This window comes from Chlamydotis macqueenii, chromosome 2, assembly GCF_036417535.1.
Source record: "Chlamydotis macqueenii isolate bChlMac1 chromosome 2, bChlMac1.mat, whole genome shotgun sequence".
Taxonomy (NCBI): domain Eukaryota; kingdom Metazoa; phylum Chordata; class Aves; order Otidiformes; family Otididae; genus Chlamydotis; species Chlamydotis macqueenii.
This window is the reverse complement of record NC_141557.1, coordinates 145,111,411-145,124,856: the sequence shown is the minus strand read 5'-3', so window position 1 is coordinate 145,124,856 and position 13,446 is coordinate 145,111,411. Positions and strand designations below refer to the sequence as shown.

The 13,446-nt window shown below is 46.6% G+C and overlaps 1 protein-coding gene across 2 annotated transcripts; it reads left to right on the top strand.

Moving 5' to 3' along the window:
- The first annotated feature begins 4,075 nt into the window (after positions 1–4,075).
- Positions 4,076–6,570, top strand: TMEM74 (transmembrane protein 74). Of its 2 annotated transcripts, none has more exons than XM_086742561.1 (2): positions 4,076–4,182; positions 5,171–6,570. In XM_086742561.1, the coding sequence occupies exon 2, from the start codon at positions 5,377–5,379 to the stop codon at positions 6,328–6,330; it is 954 nt and encodes a 317-aa protein (XP_086598687.1). In that variant the 5' UTR covers positions 4,076–4,182; positions 5,171–5,376; the 3' UTR covers positions 6,331–6,570. The 2 variants fall into 2 exon arrangements, with proteins under 2 accessions (XP_086598687.1, XP_086598688.1); XM_086742562.1 differs by lacking the exon at positions 4,076–4,182 and adding an exon at positions 4,338–4,429 and having other exon boundaries at positions 5,219–6,570.
- Positions 6,571–13,446: the final 6,876 nt, after the last annotated feature.

The following is a 13,446-nucleotide window of genomic DNA, read 5'->3' as shown; positions in this document are numbered from 1 at the left end:
GCTTAGACACTTACAGTGATGTCCAGGTGCCTGGCAATAGCAGCCAATTTGCTTCGGAAACAGCAGGGCCAGCTCGAGTATGTTCCACTGTGCAATCTGAGCCCAGACTGCTGAGAAAGAGCTGTGAGAAAGTCAGTGGGATGCTAGAAAAATAAAAGTATAGTCAAAGGTAGGGGTGTTGAGATGGAGGTGGTCAGTCACCCAAGCATTCAGGAGGAAAAATGGCTGAGTATGAGCCGCTGAAAGAGGAAAGCAGGGAGGCTGGTCAGGATGAACACAAAGCCTGGGCTGGTCAGGGTCAGTCAGATCTCCAGCTCGAGTCACTGGTGTGGGCAGAGTAGGTGGGAGACAGCAGCTCCATGACACCCAGACCTGGCCCTTCTTCTCCCAGTGCCCCTGAGGCCAGCAGAGGCTCCACGGGTGCCACAACAGGGAGCAGACCTCAGCCTGAGGGCTTGTTAAATGATTTCACATACTCAGACATGGGAAGCGGAAGACTTTAGCAAGGATTTAATCTCCACTCGACAATTCTGGTACGTCATATCACACATCTTGTGTTTCTTCATCTCTCTGTAAATTTATTTACTTATTGTGCCTTTTATTAATGCACAATGGATGGGCATTAGTGAAGCAACCAAAGTAGAACTAAATTGCTTTTCTATCTACTTTTGCTTCACAAATCAATAGATCTGTGACAGTAATGTGTTTTAAACACACAGAAATGCTGGATACTTCTTTCCAGAGTGAGTTGTCCAAATATTTGCTTGCTATCCTCAGAATACTTATATTCAATAAGCAAAAAAAAATCTATCACTTTTTTCTTTTGCATTTTATGTAAAAGCTTAGCTTTGCCTCTTCATTCACTTCTATTACCTTTGTTATTTTTGACGGACTTCTACACAGGTTCATATATTTCTTTAATAGGTTTTAAATTTTACCGCAGCCCCTTGTTATTGGCTCCCTAGCCAATTTACTTTACTCAGCAATGCAATCTATTCGGGTGGAAATGGGATGTTTATGCAATAGTCCCTCTAGACTTCTCTGAATGTATTACGCTCTGAGATGTGCTGGCCAGAACGCACCTTTATCTTAGAAGATATGTAGTCTTGCAACACTTGCACAGAGACTGCTGGAACCTAAGGTCCCATGACCATGTTGGGTGAGGAACTGAAGATTTTGTGAACACAAGATCACTGAAGGACTCTGTGTACACGTTCTTAAGCTGAAAGGAATAAAAAGAAAAAAACATGTTTGGGGGAATGCTCCACTGAGGATCCCATCCAGCACTGGAAAATTTCCTGGACTGGTAAGAGCAAGCAGAATATTTCTAAACCCATCCTTCATCAGTCCCTGATGGGATGGACCATTCAGAAATCTCATTCCAGTTTCACCTGGTTTCTCTGATGTTTTCAGAGCTGGTTAGGCCCTCAGCAAGGCTCCAAATGCAAGCACAGTTACATGGGGTGAAGGCACTTACATCTTCAGAAGCCTCCTTCCAGTCTTATACTGAGCATAGCTTACTGAGAACAGAAAAGCTGTATATATCTAGTTCAGATACTCATTTATAGTTGGGTCAATGGGAAGAGAGCTTCCAAGCAGGTCTAGACCATGGTTTAGATTTAATCCCATAAATCTCAACTGAGACACCTTTATCAGTCTACTGTCTGTCACTGTGTCACTAGCACAGCCCTGCTCAGTCTCTGAAAGGACTGTATGATGTGGCAGGCTGTAGCAGAGAGAACAAGGCTCATCAGCCCTGACACTCTACTCCAGTCTTTTATTCCTGTCCCATTGTGTGTCCATCACTCTGGTTTTTAGCCCTACAAATCAATTTTTTTTTCTGTGACAAATGTTCTTACTTCCTGCCCTTGCTTGATTAATCTTTTCACCAGCTGTATTTGTGTTTACAGAGTGTGTGTTGCTATGCATTCATTTCACCACCTCCGCACTTCAGAGCATTAGCGACAATCACTTACATTCTTTAAACAAAAATGCTGTTAATTAACTCTTTGCAGACAAAGTAAGAAAAAGAAATGTCAGTATGATGGATTGTGACTACACAATGATTTTGCTATAGAGTGTGTGCACTGTGGGAGACAAAGGAGGGACAACATCACCCGGGAAGGTATATACGAATACTTGGCTTGACAGAGTCACTGTTCCCTCTCTGTTTGCTCCTTACTTTGTGGAATTGTAATTATTAGCAACAAGTTAATATATATGCCCAACACAAGCTGGCACATAATGGGGAGAAGGGTGGGTGGCAGAGCAGCAAGGTGTTTGTGCGTGGTTAAATAACAAGTAACTAAGGTTCTAGCAAGCGCTCAAGAATATATGCTGTAGCTCCTGGGTTTTGAAAGATCAATGACATGGCCATTTGTTGTGTACTGACAACAATTTCCTGCCTTTATGTCAGCTCTCTGAGAGAAACGGCCCACCCAAGGCCTTGGCTGGTTGTGCTGGGGCCCAGGAGAGGCATTTGCTTTCTTCCAGGCTGCATTGCCAGGGCTGAACTCTACATTTTGTCCTGTCAGTCACTTAATTAAGACTTGTCTATCGGATGTGGCAGGTGCAGCTTGTGGTGTCAGCGGCCAACATCTGCATGTTCCTGTCCTGTTGCTTCCCAAATGGAAATGTGCGGTAGCCTTAAAGAGAGTCTGCCTCTGACTTTGCTTTTGCTTTAAAGTATTTGAACAATTTACCCATAGGCTTTTTTGTTTCTTTGATTAGGTTTTATTTGCTCCTTTATATTTATTTCAAAGAGGGCATTGTTACCAAAAGCTCCAAGGACAGTCTGTACTGTTTGTCCTACTCCATAATTTTCTCCTTACAATTTTTCTTCAAAGAGTGAATAATACACCATTCAACGCACTGAAACTGCTCCCTGCTAATGGAAACACTGCCTGGAGCTGCTTTGGAACAGAGGTCCAAACCAGCCCACAGCACTGAGCAATCTGTGAGATGGGTACTAGGAATCTCCTGGTATTGCTGTGTCCTGGCAAGCAATTTTGGCATTTATGGCAGTTACTGCCACAAGGATTTGAACCTCCTGTGCTGGGTCTTTTTGGATCTCAGAAGGATTTGTCTTCAAAACTTTAACTTGTTTTCTAATGCAGTGTTTCAGAAATGGAAGAGTCCTTATGCAGAATCACCTTGTCCCCTGATGCCAGGACAACTCCTCATAAGACAATCTGTCCTTCTCTCTTCCGCCTCATTTGGTTCCTTCCCAACTTGCCTTCTGTCTCGTGCCGCTGCTTTCCTGCCCGACAGCCATGCAGGCAGGTACTGCTCACTTCTGTTGCCCGTGGGCATCCTCATTTCAGCTCCACACCAAGAATCATTCCCTCCAGGCTCTTCACCTCCCCAGAGCCTGCTCTCTCCCCAACAGCACAGTATCCATCTATCCACCCAGCTTCCGTTCCTCCTCCTCCACAATTTATTTTCATATCCTAGTTTATCACTTCAGAGAAAGCACTGGCAAGAAAAGTCAGTGCAGGTTCATACCAACAGGTCATTCATTTTATTATGTATTTTTCGCAAGTCTTTTTTTCAATGGTCATTTATGCCTGCTGCAGAAAGTGTGTGGAGACTGCCAACATGGAGCGAGCTGCTGAGATTTTCCTGTAAGTCTTGCAGCAGTGAGTACGTTTGTTAAAGTCTCACTCTCTGGGAGTGCTGCGATCATTTGAGAATCTGTTTTTATCATTACACGGAGCAAGTTGTGAGCTCTCATGAGGATGGGAAAACAGCCTGGATGAAGATGGAGCGAGACACAGGCACCAGAGCAACCTCACACGGCTCGCTTTGCTGAAGCTCCTCTCCAAACCCGAGCCAGGAATCCGGGGCTCGGAGGAGGCTGACTGGCAGCGTTTGGATCCCTGCAGCGAGACCGGGGTGGCAGTGGCCGGGCTCCCCCAGGTCTCCGCCGGGAGGGGCCGGGGGGCGGTGGCGTGGGCGGGCGCGGTTCCCTGCGCTGCCGCAGCGGCGGGGCCGCCCGTGGACTACAACTCCCAGCGTGCCGCCGGCGCTGTCCGCCCGCTCGGCGCTGCCCGCCTCGCCTCGGCTGGGCTGGGCTGGGCTGGGCTGGGCTGGGCTGGGCTGGGCCGGGCCGTGTCGTGCCCCAGGGCGCTGGCTGCGGCGCGGTAGCGGGGCGCGGCGGGCGCAGCCGGAGGCGGGAGGGAGGTAGGTGTGCGGGGTGGGCAGCGCGGCGGGCGGGCCGGGCAGGTGAGAGCCCCGCGGGGAGGAGGAGGAGGAGGAGGAGGCGTGCTCCTGCCTGCCGGGCTGTGCGTGTGTGGCCGCGCCTGTCTGCGCGCCTGTCACCTCCGTGCCACTCGGGTCACACGGTCGCGTGTGGATCCGGCTGCCCCCCGCGCCGGCGGGGACGGCATTTCCTGGCGTGGCCGGTTCCCGCGGAGGTCCCGAGGAGAGCGTGAGTGAGCAGCGGCCGTTACCGGTCGCCGGCCCGCTACAGGCGCACGTGTGTTTGCTACGCATGCAACACATTTACTGGGCTGCGGGCTTGTCCTGGTGACACCGGCCGCTCGGGCTCGGGGGGAAGGGGGTAACAGAAGGGGCTAATAACGAATTAATTGCAGATGAGAAGTAATATCCGTCTTGGAGTCATCAGTCTTTGAGGCATAATTTCATTCCGAAAGCTCTTAATCAAACTGGAGATCTGCTATAGGAAAGCACTGCTTTTCCCGTAGGATTATCAGATTTCCACCGGAGAATACAGATTCCGGATTATTGAGCTGCATGGGATTTGTGTCTTTCTTTCTAATTAGTCTGTGAATTGGAGTTTAAAATTCTTTATTTGGAAGGGGCTGGGGGAGTTACTTGCTTCTAAAAGACTAGACATCTTTTCGCTGACATTTTGCGCAGTTATTCTGGTTATCCTGTGCTCTGTAGATGACTTGCTGCCTTAATTGGATATTGGTGTCAAAGGTTGATTAGACTCCCTAATAGATTTTGGATCTGCAAGAGGATTGCAGTTTTAAGTGCGTGGTTAAAACAATCGTGTTTGCCATCTCCCCTGGAACAGTTGAGAGGAAGACTGATGTATTACATTTGCGTTATCTTCCCCTTGGTTTTTTAATGTATTATCACGAGGTTGTCGGGTTTGGTGGTGGTGTTGTTGTTGTTTTTTCCCCTTTTGCTGTTTCATTTGCAGACCAAAAAGAAATGAATGTCAGAGAGGATTTGTTTAATCATTTAACAGCTGACACAAGCCATGTCCCTAACAAAATGCTGGTGAAAGAGTAGAAGATTTCTGGGATACAGCAGCTCCGGTACCGTGGAGCCGCTTCAGCGGGTCAGGGGCAGTGTTCGCTGAAGGATGCGGTAGCCCAGGAGTCGGGGCTTGCCGGGACGAGGTCGATGGCTTGCATGGAGCTTCTCTACCTGGCCGAGGAGACCAGACAGGCATCCCTGGGCACTGCTGCCGGCTGGAGCCTGCCCTCCTCTCCCTACGAGCAGCAGCAGCAACAGCATGAGGAGGGTGAGGTGGACCCCAGAGCAGCCGCTGCCATGGCGGCCCTGCACTGCCAAAGGCATTGCAAGCCCTTGCAGAGGGGCCCTGTGGCTGAGCCCCACCAGGCCTCCCCCCCGGCCACCTCGCCTCAGGAGCACCCTGCACCCCCCGGCACCTCCCAGCCCTGCCACCCGCCTGAGCACTTGCCTGGGGAAGAGAATGTAGGGAAGAAGAAAGCCTGCTGCTGTGCCCAGGAACTCGAGACGTCATTCACCTATGTGGACGAAAATGTAAACCTGGAGCATGTAAGAAGTCCTTCCAGTCCTACAGGTGGGCGCTGCCAGGATGCCCCTCTGCAGCAGCATTCCTGCAGGGAGCTGCCGCCTGAGTGGGTGCACGATTCTCCTTCCCTGGTCTCCGAGGAGGATGACACTGCCTCAGAGGCAGCGGCCGGGAAATCTGTGGACTATGGGTTCATTAGTGCCATTTTGTTCCTGGTTAGTGGCATTTTGCTGGTGATCATTTCCTATGTGGTACCCAGAGATGTGACCGTAGATCCCAACACTGTGGCTGCCCGGGAGATGGAGAGACTGGAGAACGAGAGCGCTAGGATCGGGGCTCACTTGGACCGCTGTGTTATCGCCGGGCTGTGTCTCTTAACCCTGGGGGGAGTGGTGCTCTCCAGCCTGCTGATGATGTCCATGTGGAAAGGGGAGCTGTACCGGAGGAGCAGGTTTGCATCCTCCAAGGAGTCTGCGAAGCTCTATGGGTCTTTCAATTTCAGAATGAAGTCTGGTGCAAATGATAATATGCTCGAGCTGTCGTTAGTTGAGGAAGATGTGCTTGCCATAGATAATTAGTGTGGTCATGATTTTTAAGGCAGCCTTTCTACAGGAAAATACTTTTCATTAAAGAAAACAGATGCAGCTAAAGATAGCTGGCGATGCAGTTTATTTGTCTGACAAGAATGGTTTTATCTTAAGCTCTGTAATCAAATGTTTGCAGTATATGAGCACTTGTTGTAAAAGGAAAACGTGCCAGAGAAAATGCAACTGATATAAAATAATGAAAACTACTGAATAAAAAGAGATTTCTGATAAGTAGGTTCCTCAGATACTCCTTTATCCTAATATAAAACGTTCCACTGGTGTCTTGCCTATATAATTTTCTTATTACTTCCATAGAGAACAGGAATGACCTTGACACTTTGGAAGCTGTTAATTATTGCAGCCTGCAGGATTATTAACAGTCTACTTGGTAGACTGTTAAGAAGCAGGACCAATAATCAAATAGCAGGGCTAATATTTAATTAAGAGAGATGCTTTTTTATCTTTTAATTTTAAGCTGATCCCTTCTCTTCTGTTGAGTGAGAGGAAAGGGAAAAAAGAACACCACTTGGTCATGACTTGCCACAAATCTCCCATATTTTCAAACAATTATACAATTAGTGATGATTATTTGAAATATAAAATAAGAGGCAAAGGGCAGGGAACCATATGGCTCGTGGTATTGGTAGGAGACAAAAGGCTCTTTCAGCTTGAGGTCAGTGGCTCCATTTCAGTTCAGATTAGCAATGATTGATTGTCATTAACTTCTGATAGCTATAGCAGCCCATATAAAAGACGTTTAGTTCCTGGCGGACAGATGTCTTTGTATGAAAACTGCCATAACTTGAATTAACTGACCTCTTGTTTAGAGTCTCAAAAGACTCAAAGAGTAAAAAAGCATGGGGATGCTGAGACTGAACACTTCTCCTTCAGTACGGATGCCAGAAGAAATTCAAGCTCAGCTGCAAGGCTTTGCTCATACTGGGGCTGTCTGCATCCTATGAGTCCTTTTGAAACTTCAGTTTTATGTCACTGGGCTGTCAGCCTTCTCATAACCAGCAAGGGAAGGTCAGGAAGGAGCATTCTGGGGCTCTTTCAATAAGATCTGATTTATTTGTAAAAAATACGTTGTCAGGAAATATAGAAGTTAAATATCAGGCAGTTGGACTGACTGGCATGGGACTCAACGTAGAGGATGATCAAGGGTACATGTTGTTATTAATCACAGTTCTGTGGCACAGTAGCCAAAAATCTGTACCACTGATGCTATTTACTTTATCACCAGCCAGTTTCTGTGGAACATAAAAGTTGTGTTCTTGCAGTGCTGGGAAAACCAACAAAAATGGTTGTATGCACCGCTGTCAGTTCTTACTGAACAGTGGTTACTCTCTCTCTCTCTCTATATATATATATATATGTATGTGTCCTGTTAACACATATATATATGTTTATATATATATATGTTCTTTTATTTATATGTATCTGTCCCTGCCGAAGCCAAACATGAGTGAAGAGCTCTGTCTGTACAGCCTCTGGCTGCAGAGTCTTAGTCGTAACATGTGATTCAGTGTCACAGCCTTGTCAGTCGTGAGTTAAGTCTCAAGGATCAGGAATATAAAATATTTTTTAAATTTTACTTTTCTCCCTGCTGTGACATACTTGAGAAAAGTTCTCTTGGGAAGGGAGGAGATCTCCTTATGCCCCCTTTACCCAGGAGTATGTAGCAGCACAATGTTCAGAAAAACAAGTGGCAGGTGGAAATATGGGATCCTCACCCAGAGAGACTGAACTCTGTTTTACCACCTGGTTCCTCATTCCCTCTTCTCTGGCTGTTCATGTCAGGAGACATGTGCAGCACCTGAGTCTGGCACTTGCCTAGTTCAGTCCCTCCTGCTCACCAGCCACGAGTGCTGGCGCGGGTGCCTTCGACTGAGGGCCCGAGGAGCTGCGCTGCTCCAGGTTCATGCCTTTGGTCACTGTAAATAGTGTGGTGTGGTATCCAGGCTTTAATGTGTGCCCTGAAAAAGAGATGCTGCTTCAGACGTTATCTGCTTTAACCGCTGTTTTAGTTCAGTGTTATTTGGTAATTAAATGAGCAGCCTTATTAGGCGGTACTGCTGCCTGATAGATGATTTTGCCAGTTAATGTCATGATACAGAGCATGTTCGTGGGCAGGAGCTCAACAGTAGCCAGCATCTGCACAGTCGTCTTGGGAGAGCTTACAGCCCCCTGGATGTGTCATTAGGGATTCAGGATCGAATTTCTAGGGTAAATAAATGGAATAGCTTCCAGGTGTAAGGAAAAGCCTTCAGCCCGTTGTGATCGATGAGAGCGAGGAAGGAAATAGCCCAGAAGAAGCAGGACATGGAGGAGGAAGGCTCCTCCTTAGCTGGCCTTGGCTGGTGGGTATGAGGACACTGCCTGTAGGGCCTGACACACAGCTTGAGGTGGGGTGGTGGAACAGTGCTGCCACCCATGCTGCCCCAAGGATGGGACAGTGCTGGCCGTGGCCTCCAGAGGTCCAGGGAAAGCTGTGCCAAGCAAGTGGGCAGATGGTGCTGAGCTGGGGGCTGCCTGCTGGTGTGGGGCAGGGGACGGATGTCGCCAGGGGTGAAAAGCCTTTCACCAGCTTGGGCCCCTAACAAGAATGGCTGTACTCATCTATGGAGCAGAAGCTCTAAAACTGAGGCTGGTGGTTTTGAGAGCCATTATTTTTATTTTTTAATGATACATATGCGTAAAATTGGAGTACATTCCATTATTGCAGAAAGATGACAGCTAAAGCTGTAAGGATCACAGATTTCTTGTAGGAACTGTGGCATGCCTTAATGCTGATTATTAGCACTAGAAAAGGGAACGCTCCTCCAACTGTCAGTATGTTATTATCAAGTGAGAAGTTTTCTGACACTTTGTAAAATGCCTGTCACAGATCATGAGTCTGCAATACTTAAAGGAACCCTCAAGTTTTCCCTGGGCATTTTAAGGAAATGTAAGTCAACCTAATAATCTAAATATACACTGCAGAAGTGTGAGGAGTAAGAAAATTTAAGTAACGGGACTAACACAGTTTCTTTATTTTGGTGTAAGTGTGCGCTACAAAAGAGGCAAAGGCAGGCCTTCAGAGTGCAGGAGTGTAGCAGATAAAAACTCTCAGGACATTTCTCAGCTCATCCAACAAGATACCTTTACAAATTGCAGGACTGTGTGGGTTGGTGGTGTGATATAAAACCTCTGGACTCTCAGGTTCTCATGCTGTGTGGTGTGACAGAGACCAAAACACTTGCTGTCTGGTGGCTGATGGTGGAAAATGAACGTATTAGCCCACTGCCTGCTGGATGAGCCTTCGCATCATTTGTCTCACAGGAGGCAGTAACAAAGGCTGAGGCCAAGGGAAATTAGTTGCCCATTTGTGCACCCTCACAGTTTGATTTCCCCTGCTCAAAATTTAAATGCTTTAAGGGTACAAGTGTGAGGAAAATTTTTTTTTTTGTTGTTGTTGCCTGGGCTAAAGTTGTCACATGGATCATTGGAGAGCTTTCTTCTTTGGGGATCTAAATTTTGGGGCATACCAGGTGGATTTTAGGTGCCCCCTGGAGTACCCAGAAACATGCCGGGATTTGTGCCATCAGTCGGTTCATTTCTGACCAATCCTAACAGCGAAATGTGGCGCTTTCCCATTTTCTACCTCATGACGTGTCTGCGGGCCCGGCCCTGCCCTGGCCCCTGCCTTCCTGCCGGAGGGACCTGGAGGCCTGCAGCTGGGCTGCGGCAAGGCGCCAGCAGCCTGCGGCTGGCTCCCCGCTGTTCAAACAGCTCCCTGCTGATCTGTGTTCTCAGTTTCTTTTTCTCTATTAGACTTTTGTGGCCGAGGCTGGCCGTTTGGGAACTGTCTGGCACCTGTTGAGGACTTTCACCAAAACGGAGGCCCGTCGCCACACGGTCCCAGCTCTGCCGGGGCCATGGGCACCCAGCGCGCCCTGCCTTCGCACTGCCAGCCCAAAGCCGGCTCTGCTCCAGAAATGCCCGAGACTCTCTCCTAGGAAGCTGTGCTGAGTTGTTGCTGTTTTTGATATGTTTACAATTTTTTAATCTTTGTAATTCTTTTCAAAATCTGTCTGTAATGAACATAAAGTTTACCAACTGGGAAAGCAACTGGTTTTATCTTGTAAAACTCCTTTTTGACCCACGAGAGGGTGAAACGTCACAGTCCATCGTCAGCTTTTCAATAGTGCGTTTGATGCCTTATTATAATAGCAACAGCGTTCTGTACAGATTGAAAAATAAAAGTCTATAAAGCTGAGCGCTGTCATCGTGGTCGTCTTTGCTCCTCGCTGAATGGCCGATTGCAGTGTTTTGCTCTTCCCCTCCTTGCTGCGGGCACAGCCCCTTGTCCCCAGCTGCCCGGAGCCAGGGCAGGGCCACCTGGCGAGAGATGGCTCCAGATCTGGCTGTGCTGGCATGCCGAGCCTGTCCCGAGCTCACCCGGCGACCATGTCCCTGCCGGCTTGTCCTTCCCAGTCATAAAGTACCAGATGATGGAGGTTTTAACACTCTGTGGCACCAGTGTCTCACCTAATGCCATATAACCAAAAAGTTAAAGAGAAAAGGAGAAGAGTGGGACCAGCCGGGGCTCTGTGAGCAGTCAGCCAGGGAGGTGCTGTGGCGGGACGTGCCGAGCCCCTGTCTGCCGTAACCATGTGCATCACTGCTTCAGTACCATGTCCTCACCCGAGCCAGGCCCAGTGCCAGCCATGGTGACGATGAGTGGGCACAGGGTCTCCAGAAAGCGCTACCAGCGGTGGATGGTGCAGCGAGAGGCAGGAGCAATGCTGCTGGAGGGCTGTGGGCCAGGCATGGCTGCCTTGGTGGTGGCTTCACCTCCTGGTTCCAGAAGGGACACCAGAATGCCATGGCTGTGACAGAGCAGAGCAGCGATGGGAGCATGCTGGTGCAGAGCCAGCAAGGACCAGCGCCAGCCACTGAGTAGGGCCTCCAGCAAGCCAGCGTTTGCTCCTGGCTTGTGTTTTTTTTTTCTCCCAGATCCCCAGTGCATGTCAGTTAAGCACTTTAACTGCCTTTGACAACCTCTAGTCACTCCCAAATGCGATATGAAGATATGCCATGCAACATAACTTTCATAACGTCACTTTTCATTCCAGTGCAACAGGATCAGATCCTTTCCTGCCACTGTCACATGAATCAATGTGTGGGTGGGAGTGCTGCGGTGAGTGTGGATCCAGGCTGGAACAGAGACTGTCTGCTTTTATTACCAGTTTCCACAGTACCAGCTACAAGAGGGCCCTGATTCGCAATTTAGGTTTCAGGCTGTTACTGCTATACAGTAATAAATGCGTCCCTGAGGTGACCAAATTGGCTGCATTAGCATTGCACTGGTGCCGGATGTAGCTATGGTGTGCAACCGATGGTTAGTAAGAGGTTAAGAGAGTAGGTATATTTATAGATATGACAATCCATCAGCTTAAAGATCTGGGAGGCTTTCTAACTGAAAGCAAACACTAAATTCATTGTTACTCTGTTTTATAGAATCCTTCTTAATCTTATCTTTTTGAATTTTGAAGGATTCATCATCATGTACTATATCCACAGAGGCTTTTTTTCCCCATGTTTATATAAGTCCTGGCAAGGTCAGAAGTCCTGTAGACTGCAGGGAGGTGAGACTTCCCCAATTTTATTATCAATTTAAATTAAATTGTGGCTGTTATAAATTTGCATAAAACCAGACAAGACAAGAAATTCTTCTTTTGAAAGGAAGTTGGTTAATATTTGTGTAAACATAAACACAGTGCCTGCTGTAGAAACTCAGTCAAATCATGCTCATTTTTATTAGATTTTCAATACAGATCCACAGTTAAAATACTTGTGCATACTTGCTGTATTAAAGACTTGTAAAGAGTTTTCTGCTCATTTATGTGCAGATTTGTCCACCTCTACGTATGGTAAAAATAATGAGGCATTACCGTTAACTGAGTTGCACTTCACAGTCTTTTGGTCATTGTTGTGAATAAGGGCACTACAATCTAACAGGGGTATTTTTTATTCACCTGCACCCAGTGCTTCCATTGCATTGAGAAGTGATATGCTGTGCATCGTGATACGTAATGTTTTCAGAAAGCCTCCTGCACATAGATATCAAAGCTCTGTAGTGCCCTCATTTTACAGATTAAGTGAGTCACCTCCTTTGCCCAGTGTGCCAATTGGAGAGCTGAGGACAGAAACTCTTAATTCACCATCCGGGAAGAAAGAGCTTATTACAGAACCCCTAGAATAAAGTAATCCAAAAGGAATTATATCTCTTTTTTTTTTTTTCTGAAGAATGGCATTAAAGCTTAATTTCAAATACAAAATAATTTTTTTAAATCCTAGCAAAGTCAACCCAAACTAAAGTTTGCTAATATTTGCAGGAATTTGAGGAAGGTTTTGCACATTTCAGGCACTTGTGTTATAGTAAGCTTTCTTTTTTTAACGTTTCGAAAAATCAGTAGGCTTCTGTTGAAATAATAAAACAGATATCTTTATATCAGCACAAAAGGTTTCTCTTTTCCAATTACAGTCTCTGCTTTGACAGATGTGTATGCAGGGAAATTTAGCTATGGTTGAATAAAACATTTCCAGAAGCAAAATTGATTAAATCCCTTTTGTAGAGGACAAAAATCAATTCTTCCCATTAGATGTATCTAAAAGATGTTGATCAGCTAGAAATGTAAATAAAGTCCTTTAATCACTATTCTCCAACTTCAGTGTATCCATCTATAGGAGATTAACTTTTGTCTCTTTATAGCTTAAAATAAATTTGGTTCTGTGCTAACATGAAGCAGCTTCTGACAAACTAGCCACAGTAACTGTGCTCAAATGTAAATAATTTCAAGTAGCTGTCCTGACATTTTGGTATTGCTTTTCTCAAGGATTAGCTGTTAATGAAATGAATGTATACTTGGTAACGATATATCCAAGCTGGGAACAAAAATATATTCACTGGAAGGCAGAATAGTAGAAAGTACATGACTATTTTCAGTTTCTATGTATTATCATCTGATTTCATGTAATAAAGACAACAATTTCAAGATCTCTTGATTAGTAATTGTTGAGGGCTATTAAGGATCACAGAGGGCTATTAACAGAAAGATGCAA

Bases quoted from the DNA above. Each gene is read 5' to 3' on its own strand.
- TMEM74 (XM_086742561.1), top strand. From the start codon at position 5,377: ATGGCTTGCATGGAGCTTCTCTACCTGGCCGAGGAGACCAGACAGGCA.